The sequence below is a fragment of the Sinohyriopsis cumingii genome, chromosome 14 (genome assembly GCF_028554795.1).
Source record: "Sinohyriopsis cumingii isolate HCF-2022 chromosome 14, ASM2855479v2, whole genome shotgun sequence".
Taxonomy (NCBI): Eukaryota; Metazoa; Mollusca; class Bivalvia; order Unionida; family Unionidae; genus Sinohyriopsis; species Sinohyriopsis cumingii.
Window position 1 is genome coordinate 956,856 of NC_142974.1, and position 13,565 is coordinate 970,420.

Genomic DNA, 13,565 nt, shown 5'->3' on the forward strand with positions numbered 1-13,565 from the left:
TGAATTATAATCCATTAAGCACTTCAAAGCTAGAGTGGAAACAAAATAACAGACAATGACATGGGATGGGATGTGACATCATGTGAGGGGACATATGGATATCAGTAATGCAACAAGCCCATCTGAAGATGAGGGGTGGGGGTGCATAAAAATAATGTAAACAAACAAAACTATAACACAAATTAAACATGACATTACTGTATATATATATATATATATATATATATATATATATATATATATATATATATATATATATAGTTAAATTTTATGATAGATAACTTTGACATTTTACAAAACAATGCAATTTTCATAATGCAGTTTCACTATATTTTTCTGAACAAACTGTTGATTTTAGGACTTAATTAACTGCAGCAACCAAAGCGTCAAAGAAATCTTTAAAATAGCCAACATTATAAAAACATTACTGCCATGTATTAATTAAGTAAATTGCTAATTGTATGGACCTAGCCTGGTTTTCACCAATAGAATCTAAGTCTCGACTTCAATCTAGAATTGCTTTATCTGACTAGGTAAAGTATATGTTTTAACTTATAACTGATTAATGAAATGTCTAAAGTTTAGACATCAATTATAAGACTTGTGTTGGCAGAAGGGTGGTGACTGATAAAAGTAGCATCAAGTGAGATCAACCTTGTTTAAAACAAAAGCAAGTGTAAATTATTGTTTTATTATTCATCATAAAAAAACAACTCAAAAAGCAGCATTATGTAATCAATTTCAGTCAAAGATGTGTTTTGTGAGTATGATGCCATATTTCAGCCCATGATAGGATCTACACAGTAGCCAGTATATCATCTGATGGAAGAAGCCCCAGTAAACCCCAAGCCTTCTCACATACCCACTGTTGGCCAAATCAAGCCTCAAACCCACACAGCAGTGAGATGTTAGTGATCTGTAATTAGGTGACTACCTCAGACCACTCTGCCACCCTGGCACATTATTAATATTTCATGGCCATATCATTTAAAGTCAATGAATATTAATAATTAATGTACACTTTGCAAATCCCCTACCTCATATACCTGCCATACTCATTCTAGTGATTCAGTGCTATTCATCTACTCATACGCCCATACTCATTCTAGTGATTCAATGCTATTTCATCTACTCATACACCCATACTCATTCTAGTGATTCAATGCTATTCATCTACTCATACGCCCATACTCATTCTAGTGATTCAGTGCTATTCATCTACTCATACGCCCATACTCATTCTAGTGATTCAATGCTATTTCATCTACTCATGCACCCATACTCATTCTAGTGATTCAATGCTATTCAACTACTCATACGCCCATACTCATTCTAGTGATTCAATGCTATTCATCTACTCATACACCCATACTCATTCTAGATAAGATTTTCCTTGGGGGCCCAGAGTGGCAGAGTGGTCTAAAGCGCTTGTCGTTACGGATCACTGCCATCTCACCTCTGTGTGCTGCGGTTCGAGTCTAGGATTCAGCCAATGTGTGTATGTGAGAAAGCTTGCCAGTTGCTTTTCATGGGTCGGTGGTTCTTTCTGGGGTTTTCTCGGGTTCTTCCTCCAACATTAATACTGGCCGCCATGTATAGGCTATCGTGTGCTGAAAAATGGCGTTAAACCCCACAACAACAACAACAACAACCTTTATTACTTATTGGTAATCCTGTGTGTGTGTGTGTGTGTTATGTAGGTTAGGTCTGGTTTTCTGGGGGTTTAAAGCCTTTTTTTAGCACAGCACAACTGCCATATCACTCACTCTGATTAATTCTCAGTTAACAAAGAATAAAAAGGAAATGTTGAATAATTAGTCATGGCTGTTAAAAATTAAAAGAAGCCTTTATAAGGTAAGTATCATTTATTACGACAGCCATTTCAGGTGGTGGAAGAGCCAACAAAACAATGGAAAAACCACCAAGCCAAAGGTTGCAACTAGCAAGGTTATTCACATACTGATGTTGGTTGCATAGACTTAAAATCACATGGACAGAAGTGTGCAGGCAAGTGCCTAAGACCACTTGGCCCCCTAATTAGCCGAGTATCAATATATACATGTATTGTCCCATTCACTGTGTATCACAATATATGCTGATATGCATCATTATAGCAGTTTTGCACCCTGACCAAGCCATTCTGGAGTAATTTTATATATGTATGTCATCCTATATTATGAAGATTATGAGCATTTGTTATATTTAGTGGGGTACTAGCAGTGTGAGAGGAAATAGGTTTCCTGGCACTCACAAGGTTCAAAATGTCTGAGGTAAACATTTCATCTTTATAAGACTGGGAAACCAGTCTTTAAAGATCATGCCTTCTGTCAACAAAAAAAATGGCCTCTCATTACAGGTGGTCTCACATCAGAAGTCATTACAGTATATGATGCAGCTGATCGGTGCTATAAAAAAAACATGGTCTTTTATAACCAGTGATTTTCTAAAAGTATGGCCTTTCTACTAGTCAAACAATATAAGTATTACCATAGTTATAAATATGTGTATATTTAAGAAAATTACACAACAGATTTCTCCCTTGATTCTTGGCCTAGTGATAATATTCGTTACTATACCATTACTTAATTTCAATGCATGCTGGACTGCTACTGAATGGATACGCCCAGATGCACATACAGTACTCTTATGCACACTGTAGAAAAAGATCAAAATACATGTGGTATTGTTTCAAATTTCTTAAGGGTACATCCATACATATACATCCCAATCACATGCCTTGAAGCCCTCTGATACTTTGTGTATTAGAACAATACAAAGCTATGCTACCGGATTATTTAAGAAGTTGAAAAAATCAAAATGCAGCATTTGGGAGATTTTATGTGTATGAACTCATTCTTAACACGAGCAGCAGTTCTTTAAAGAATCCATGTTTTATTTATTGAAAAGCACAATGTTAAGTCAGACAAAATGTTTCTTGTGAGATCATAGCTATAACCCATGGAGCTTTCTGAATTTACTGTATATTCCATAACAGGAATGGGGATGGTTGCTCAAAAGCACTCAGTAATAAATGTTGTAGCTTCTGGCTAAGGACTCTTTGCTACTAATAAATATATTACTATTACTCTAGATTATTTAGGGGTCATCAGGGTACAATATAGGACCCTGGCTATCTCAACAAAAAATATTTCAAAACCTGCTGAATTAACATTTTTACAATTACTTCATAAAATTTTGTTTCCAGCCAATCCTATTTGCTAACAAACCAAATCATTAGGAAGTTCATTGAAAAATGAGACTCATTATTACTAAAATCTTGAACTTTTTGACCCCAGGTTCAACTACAGGCTTAGTTCATGTTCTATGGACATACAGCAGGTTACCAGTACTATTTAAGTAAACTGTATTGTGACTGCTCAGTGAGGCTGAACAAGCACTGAACTATACTTGTACTGAAAACATTTCCTAGCTTTTGAATTAAACCCCATAACAACATAATCACTTAGAACATGAAAGGGTCCTTCTGTTGCACAATATTGGAATCTTGGAACACATTTAGGTGCTGGAAATTGGAAATACACAAGAACTACAGTATCTACAAAATTGGGTTAAAACAACAAAGTTGTCCTACAGTAATATCATACATTAATAATGGTTGCTTGCTGTTGAGAAATCTTTGCCAAGCATATATAACCTTCAACTTTGAAAAATATCTCAAACTCAATGCTAGTGATCCTTTTTTAGTGAAATATCTTAACCTCAATGCTAGTGATCCTTCCTTAGTGAAATATGTCAAACTCAATGCTAGAGATCCTTTCTTAGTGAAATATCTTAAACTCAATGCTAGTGATCCTTTCTTAGTGAAATATCTCAAACTCAATGCTAGTGATCCTTTCTTAGTGAAATATCTTAAACTCAATGCTAGTGATCCTTTCTTAGTGAAATATCTCAAACTCAATGCTAGTGATCCTTTCTTAGTGAAATATCTGTAACTCAATGCTAGTGATCCTTTCTTAGTGAAATATCTCAAACTCAACGCTAGTGATCCTTTCTTAGTGAAATATCTTGAACTCAATGGTAGTGATCCTTTCTTAGTGAAATATAACATGTGGTCACTATTAATGTGGGGAGCTGTGGTCTGTGTTTGTGATTTGGATTTTTAACAAAGCTTTAAAAAAAAATCAGTTATATTACTATGATGTCTGCAGTTTGGCAGTTTATAGTGATGTCTAGCACTGGGGCATCATGCCGCAGACATGTAGCATGATGTCCCACCCTGAGTCACATTATCCTGACAACCCATCCTAACACTAACATCTTAATGCTGAGCACCATTTTTATAAGTCTACTGTATGACTCGGCCAAGGTTCATACCTACAACCACCCGCATTTAGGGCAGACGCTCTAACCACTAGGCCACCAGAGTGGTCTGGAGAGCTGTGGTGGTTCAGTGATTGGCATGCTGGAAAACTGACCGAAAGGGTGCAGGTCAGAATCCTACCACCGGATGTCTGCTGTAGTGTATCCTTGGGCAAGGCACTTTACTCCCGACTACCTTGGAACTAAATAAGCTACTTACTTTGCTGTGTCGTATTAAACACCAAAGCAAAACTAGCATTGCCAGTTTCCTCGAGAAACTCCTCAGAAAAAAACCTTACCATCCTACCAAACATTTGCAATGCATATGAAGTTATATATGTATTGCTGAATAAATAAATACAATCAAGAACATCTTTTTCCTTCTCCAAAGAAATTATCTTTCTTGCATGAGAACTAGATTTGTCTGCCAAACTGAACACAAAAACTCCAAGTCCCAAAAAGATGAAAAATTTACAAACAGTTTGAAAATCTGCTATGATGGACTGAAAATGTAATCAGTATATATGTATGTACATATTTATGTATGCATTAGTGTTTCCTGCACCTCAGTGGCTATGTACTACCAATTAAAGGTAAAGTTGAGAGAGACAAAAATCTAAAGATGAATTACACACACAAAATTAGGTAAATAAACCCAATCAAATAAATGTAAATATGAACTACAACAAGATAAGAACACTCAGATATAAAAAAAACTGTGCAAAAATTTATTTAAAACAAGAGACACATGCTTACAAACATGCACAGCAAATTTTGTTGGTCCACCTTGAGTTGTTTTACCTATGATGCTAACATGGCTTTTGTCTAAAAACTACCGCACAATTAAACAATCTGTCCAAAAAAAAGATCAAAAAACTTATGTCATGACCTGAAAAGCTAATCATGTCACCTAAATATAACATGCCCAACTAATTTAAATTGTACAAAAATGAACTTCTTTCACTGTCCAGCATTTTGTTTGGTAGGCAGATAGAGTTTAAAGCTGAAAATATTAATTTTTAACAGGTGCACAATAGATAATGCATTTAAGCATGGCACCATGTCATAAACCAATTTGATCTTACAGTCAGGTATGTAAGTTAAAATGTTTAAGAAACTGACAGTGAAAAATGTATGCAATGGCCTGAGAATCTAACTGTTGTGTTTTTTGTTTGTTTTAATGTAGCTTTAACAATTTTAGCCATGTCACTACAATGTCTGCACTTTAGCAGTTTATAGTGATGTCTAGCACTGGGGCATCATACCACAGACATGTAGCATCATGTCCCCATCCAGTCACATTGTCTTGGCACCAGTCCGACCAGTCCTAACACATACCTCTTAATGCTGAAAGCCAAGGTCAGGCAGCTGCAAATATCATTTTTTAAATTTGTCTTTGGTATGACTTGGCCGGGATTCCAAACTGCAACCTCCTACATTCAGGGCAGATGCGCTAACTAGTTAGCCACATGAGTGGTAAAATCAGGTCATCTATATGAATATAAATATGCACACACAAAAAACTGAATTATTTTGAGTGGCTTTTGCACAATCTTGTTAATAAGCTTCCTGGGGCATATGGAGGGTGGACAAGACAAAATCAACATCCTGTGACACAGCATAACAAACCTGAATATGTGCATCATCTTTCTGAACCTTCTGAATAAAAAACCACCACCACACAATATTTTAGTTGTCCCCAGGCAGGACTGAATTTTAGTTTCAGTGATACGAGGCCACTGCATGTTCCCTTGAGACTTTCTAAAGACACTAAGTCAAATTTCAGTGGGCCAATATTTTCATTCAACACAATTCATAATACACTGTATTTAATTTAAATGAACATCAACGATTCATTCTACAAACAAGTCAGATTTTTTTACGACATCCTCTGCATTCTTCTGATACTTACTGAATAAATCTATCCAAAAACTGACGGAATAAATCTATCCAAAAACTGACGAGTAATTCACAGCAAAATTACATCTTTATGATGGATTACCTGTGAATAATAATCAGGTCTTAGTGCAGACTAGTCAAACTCTTCTGTTTTTCTCATGAAACAAATCTTTGCTACGTAAGATTCTAACTCTTAAGCCCGCCTGGTCATTATTCACTGCTGCTATGTTCTAAGTTAAACAAAGTGTTTAAATAATAACCAGTGAACACACTTTACAATGCAGACATCTTCTGATATGAAAATGAGCATCAATTATGAATTCATGAGTTTTCAATTATAACTACTTCATTGCTTTTTTCCAGAGAGACTGAGACATACCTAATTATTTTGATTTTGATGTTATTACATTATGCTCACAACTTAATTAGCCTTGATAAATGTACTGCTGATTTCAAGTACAATAAATTTCTTTGAAAAAAAGGTTTATTTGATTCAGTTCCAATAATGAGCTGGATGAACAGAGAGAAGCCACTTAGTGGGAATTTCTGTTGTATAATATCACTTTTATTTATTCATTTTGGCAATCTTCCATTTTAATAAATGTTAACAAATTTGCAAATCACCTATGTTGTGAAGACATCTGTTTGCATGTTGTGAATTACCACATTATCACTATTTCTAATATGAATTGACTGGCATTGGGTAGTATATTATCCAATGATCTAACTAAACCAACAGCACATGCAAGTCTGAGTCTATCCCCATTTACGTAATGCACCACACAAAATAAAGACCTGGATTCACAACCAGGAACATGTTGGACATGGAGTCATACAAAATTTGCACCTAATTAATAATACTAATTAACATATATATATATATTCTACATTTGTTTATTTTGCACATATGCTGCTTGATATATATTGTTTTTTAATTCCTTCTTTCTTCAATTTTGTGATGGCAATACACGCTTATGTATTGATGTACAGTACAGTATAATGCACTTGGCTTCTAAATCAACCACATAACCAGGTGTTTACTAAGTGATTGGTCTGCAATAAAGCAATGGGGTGTTTTCATCAATTATCCTATTTATTAAATGCATTTTACCAACTATGCAGTTTTCAATGGACATGTCTCTGCTGCTAAAAGCAGATTTAATGCACATCATGTAGCACTTAATTGCCATCACATGATCATTACCAGTGCCAATAATGTAAATAAATAACTAAAGTTTTTGCAGTCACTAAAACATATTTATAAAACACATTTTTAAAAAAAGCTTTTCATTAATGTTGCTCTCATATATAAAAAACTCAAACTACCCCTGTGAAAATATATGAGAAAACAATGTAAAGATTGTGTGTTTAACTCTTCATAAGCTCTTAATAGGTGTATGTGTGTGATTTGATTTGGATTTCTAACATAGCTTTAACAATTTTTCAAACATAACGCTATCATGTCTGCAGTGTGGCAGTTTATAGTGATGTCTAGCACTGGGGAATCATGCTGCAGACATGTAGCATGATGTCCCACCCAGTCACATTATTCTGACACTAACCTCTTAATGCTGAGCACCAAGCGAGGCAGCTGTTAGTACCATTTTTGTAAGTCTTTGGTATAACTTGGCAGGGGATCAAACATACTACCTCCCGCATCTGAGGAGGATGCTCTAACCACTAGGACACCAGAGCGGTCTTAATAGGCATGAGGCAGTTCAGGAAAATAGTTTTTTTTTCTCATATATATATATATATATATATATATATATATATATATATATATATATGCAGATAGACAGACAGACAGACATGAAGTCGGATGTTAAGTGATTTGTACAATGTCCAATTTAAAATACTGACTTGTAAAGTTGCCATTTTAATCTTTATAAATCGGATTAACAATTATTTTTTTAAAACTCTCATAAGTAAATAATTCATGTCCCTGACATTAATTATATGCAAGCGTTTTTGATGATGCAATCAACAATTCCATGTTGTCTCATTACACGGTGAATGACTCAGTTTTTGTCCCCACACATACCACAATTGTAAAATAAAAAAGACTTTATACTCAAATAATCAACATAAATGTGCTTAATTATTGAAAGACAAAGCTTTCATTACATTTTGTAATGTTATAACAAAAAGGTCATATACTTCATGATAGGATGAATATTAATGGCCAAGTTCTGCCAAATGATCTATCAGATAAGAATACCAGAAGTAAAAATTGTCATAGTTCTTTCAGTATATGTATTTGGCTGACAATATCAGGAATTGAAAAATGGCCAAGTTTCCACCCAGCAAATAGTAACCAACTAAGAATACCAGTAGGTACACTTCTCATAAATTAAAAATGTCATTTCAATATACATATTTGATTAATCATATTAGAAATTATATTGAAATAGTTTTCTGATTCAAGCAAAGCTGCAGGGGCCCATGAGTGGCTGAGTGGTCTAAAGCGCTCACCATTCCGGATCACTGCCATCTCACCTCTGTCTGCATGAGTTTCGAGTCCAAGGCTCGGCTAGCATGGGTACGTGGGAGAGCCTGCTAGTAGCTTCTCGTGGGCTGGTGGTTCTCCCCTGGGTTTTCCAGGGTTCTTCCTACACCAGTTATACTGGCCGCCATGTATAGCCTATCTTGTGCTGAAAAATGGCGTTAAACCCTAGAACAATAACAACAACAAGCAAAGCTGCTATTCACCAACAAACATGAATGCATGCCATCAGCTACACTTTGTACAAAATGGTTTAATGATGTCTGTGAACAAATGCCATGTATGCCTGAATATTTATTCAAGTCATTTGAAAAATGCTTTTAAAGGAAGATATATATATATATATATATATATATATATATATATATATATGAATGAGAGAGAGACACACACACAAAATAATTAAATTAAAATGAGAAAAAACTTTCAATTTTAAAACTATTAAGTAAATAAATGTTTAACTGACAAAACAACATAGTGGCTGTTCTAACAATTGCTCAAAATCACCCGTAACAGTCAAAATTTGTTATTTCTTTTAATTGCTAAACTAATAAAGGTACCTGTATTTTGTCATTAAATGTCTTAGATATAGGATGTGATGTGATTTGCATTTTTAACATAGCTTTAACAATTTTTCAGTCATATCGCTATGATGTCTGCAGTGTGACAGTTTATAGTGATGTCTAGCACTGGGGCATCATGCCGCAGACATGTAGCATGATTTCCCACCCAGTCACATTATCCTGACACCAGGCCGACCAGTCCTAACACTAACCTCTTAATGCTGAGCGCCAAGCGAGGTAGCTGTTAGTACCATTTTTTGTAAGTCTTTGGTATGACTCGGCCGGGGATCGAACCCATGACCTCCCGCATCCGAGGCGGATGCTCTAACCACTAGGCCACCGGAGCAGTCTTAGATATAGGATACAGAAGGCTTATAAAAAGAATTCAATTCTTCAAAGTCAGGGATTTCATAAGATGATATCTAGCAGAACAAGACATTTTACTCTCCATAATGTCCACTGGTGACCATGATGTCATACACTAACTTCCCCTCAAAGCCCCACCCCCAACTTACCCAAATGATCATGGGGGGTGGGGTGGGGGGTGGTGGGTAAAACCAAAAATATTTGTCAGTCTACATCAAGTACAGCTAGGCTTATAAAGGGGAAATTAATAAATTGCCAGTTTCACAGTGTAATTGTCATTATATGAAAATCTATGAGTAGAACATGTTGGGATGGACTTCAGCAGAATAATGATATTAAGTAGTATTTGAACTTACATGTTTTCCCTCAAAAATAGAATTCTTTACAAAAATAAGTTGTATAAAAATATGTCAGCCCACTCTGGCCCATATTAAATACAAGACAATTAATACTGGCAACAAAAAAACTCTGGACAAAGAATTGTTACAAATAGTCAAGGGATATATATATATACATATATACATATATACTCACACCCACCCACCCACACAGAACGACTGAGAAATAAAAATGTAACCTGTACTATGATCAGTTTTTCATTGTGGAAGGTTGAATCCTCAATGTTACAAATCAAATGTATGCTCCATGGGTGTGCAATAATGTAAACAGTTTGTGATCCACTAGAAATGCCCCTTCTTTTCTGAATAGTTGATAATTTATGACCACCTGTAGCTGTTCTGATAATACAACTGGACTGCCTGATTTCCTTTCACTTGCAAAATGTGCACTACACTTCACTGTTTCAGTCTGATAATTACAAAATTCAAATTGCAGTTTTCATTGTGTCCAACTGGATATTTTTTTCTTTTTATTATCTGCTAAATCCTCTAAGACATTTAATCAGATTTAAATTTCATCAAAAATGTAACATAAATTCAATAAAATGTAATAAATCTGTACAGCAGTTGAAATGTACTTGGATCGTAAACTAATCATGCTACATATATTATTCCTAGTTACTGATGAGAACCGTCAGGGAAATCAGACAGCAACCATCAGGAAGTATCCACTTTTGCAAATATTTATTTTATGGATATTTCCCATCTGTTCCCAATGGATACCATCAGGGAATTGTTGTTGTTGTTGTTGTAGGGTTTAACGCCATTTTTCAGCACAAGGCAGACTATACATGGCGGCGGCCAGTATTAATGGTGGAGGAAGAACCCAGGAAAACCCCGGGATAGAACCACTGACCCACAAGAAGCTACTGGCAAGTTTTCTCACATACCCACATTGGCCGAGTCCAAGACTCGAACCCACGCTAATAGAGGTGAGATGGCAGTGATCCATAACGGAGAGTGCTTTAGACCACTTGGCCACTCAGGGCCCCCCATCAGGGAATAAAAATATGGAATCAAACGTTTTACTGAAACTACTCTCAGTTCTGTTGCACAATGACCATTTAACTTTTAAACAAATTAAAATGTGGACTAACAAATGACACAATTTGGCATATAATATATATATATATATATATATATATATATATATATATATATATATATATATATATATGAAACAAAATAAAGAGAAGAAAATGTAACCTTTAGTATGTTCAATGTTTCTCATTATGGACAGTTTCAATCCTCTTGACAAATGTCTTCAATGTTTACAAATCACATATTTTATATCTGTTCCATGGGCCCGCTATAATGTAAACAGTTTGAGATGAAGTCATCCACTTGAATTGCAACCTTGTAAACTCTTCCAAAATGAATGTGGCTTAATGTATTTCTCTAGAAATAAGAACATGTTTTCATACACCAAAGTACACCTCCCTTTTTCCCACTGTTTATAAACAACCTTCCTAAAGAACATTATGGTAAACTACAAAGTCTGAAACATTGCCTTGCTAATATATTACTAGCCAAACTGTGGCACACACCCAGAGACACAAAGGGACCTATATTCCTGCCTCAGGTGATATACATGGCCAGGTATACAGCGTATGGTCAGGTACTATAAATAACTAGACCAAAATTCCCACTGTAAAATAAAGTCTATTCAATAGCAGTCAAGTAAATCCACCCAATGTTGTGTTGTGCATATAATAATTAGACCCCCACTTTTGAATTATCACCTGACATCACTCAGGTGACCTATGTGACTAAAATAAGCTCTTGTTGAAATGACACTTGAATTAAATTTAACTTGTGACACACCAAAGAGACCAAAATTAAAAGGGATGACCTAATATGTGATAATATTATATGCTTGAAAGAAAACAAAAAATGGGAATTAAATGTGGTTCATGAAGTTCTGTATCAAACTGGTTTTTAAATTAATCAAATTAAACTGAATATATAAGCAACAATTTTTCCACAATGACACCAAGTAAATATTTTATCTCTGTGTGTGTGTTCATTTCATGGCAACTCAGCACCACTGTGGCTATATGGGGCAACTACTGACAAAATTCAAATTTTTTTACAAATGAAATGCTCAAAGATTTAAGAAGGTTAACCCTTACATTAAATGTAGACACTAAGAACAAGAAAAAGTATTCAACATAAAGCATAGATGTTTAAAACATTAAAATTAAAATAAAAAACGTATTTTTTTCTCAATAAATAAAAAACGAAAAAAACGTTCCAGTAGTTTTTAGGCAACACAAAAATCAATATTTTACTTATTTACACGCTACATACCAGTTTTAAAGTTTACGTAAAGTATCGTAGGCTAGCATCATAGATTTATTTTTGATCGATATGTGTTATCTAGAGTATGACAGAGGACCGCCTGTATGGCCAATGATAAAAAAACAATGGAAGTACCAAATATAAAAAATGCAAAAAAATAAATAACGTAAAAAAATGCGTTTTTCGAGGTAAAATAAAAAACAAAAAAAAAACGTTTTTATCATCTATGACATAAAGATGTTAAAATTCAATTAAATTTATATAAAATCAAAGAAGAAAGTGTGCATAACCTAATTAACCAGAATATATGTCAAATTCAAAAATCAAAGACGAAAGTGCATGTAACTAAATTAAATAGAATGTATGCCATATTCAACATAATACCCAAAAATTCCATATTAGTACACAATCTCTTTTTTTGGGGTCCAAAACTCACATAAAAAGTACTTTTTTAAGCACACATCTCAAGCACTGATAATGGAAAGGAATGAACTGCAAAAACCCATTTAAAACATCATAATTTTCACAGAACATGCAATCATGCATGCCTGGCATGTTTTCAGTATGGCCAGTATCAAACACAGATCTTGCATTTCCTTTAAAATCTGACCAATATGGAGAGCTAATATGCACCTCCAAAAGATGAGACCTCCCAACAATGTCAAACAGAGCTAACTATTCTAATTTGTAAACCAACATAATTGTCACGTAATTGTTATCAATCAGAAAAAGGAATTGGGGGAAAATGGTCTTGTATGTTTCAATATTACTAATTTACCCCCACAGGGGTTTGTTTTGTCTTGTATAGCATATTATAACATGACAAATGGCAAAACCCCCAAGAATAGAACAATAACACAAGTACAGCTTCGATGATAATGAGGGTGGGGGTGGGGATAGAGGGACGGTATATCTGTAAAATGGAATCCAACCTATATACAAGCATGGTTTAAATGTGAACTCACTCAAGTAAATAAACTCACCTTTGTTCACAGAAGAATGTAGACAAACACCGGTCTCCTGAACTGACAGAGCTTTATCCAACCACATCATATTTGCGTGGTAAATATGTGATGCAAATCCGAGTCGAAAAGAGATCTGTTTACATCTTCTGTACAATCTAATGTTCCAAATCAAATACTGCAAATATCCGGTCACAAATTCATTACAGTAAATATGTGTATTTCTGCATCCAGTAATCTTATTACAGTA

At 34.7% G+C, this 13,565-nt stretch overlaps 1 protein-coding gene across 6 annotated transcripts in view; it reads right to left on the reverse strand.

Moving 5' to 3' along the window:
* The window catches only part of LOC149783078 (transmembrane and coiled-coil domains protein 1-like), a 168,031-nt gene that overhangs the window by 110,608 nt on the left and 43,858 nt on the right, over positions 1 to 13,565 (reverse strand). For 3 of the 6 annotated variants that reach the window (XM_089931291.1, XM_089931290.1, XM_089931289.1), the window contains exon 2: positions 13,337 to 13,493. The exons of 2 other annotated variants lie outside the window; for them this stretch is intronic. In XM_089931291.1, coding sequence (XP_089787417.1) covers positions 13,337 to 13,493 — 157 coding nt within the window. Of the gene's footprint in view, positions 1 to 11,258; positions 11,586 to 13,336; positions 13,494 to 13,565 lie in introns of those variants that run through there. One more of the 6 variants, XM_089931293.1, reaches the window with a different exon arrangement.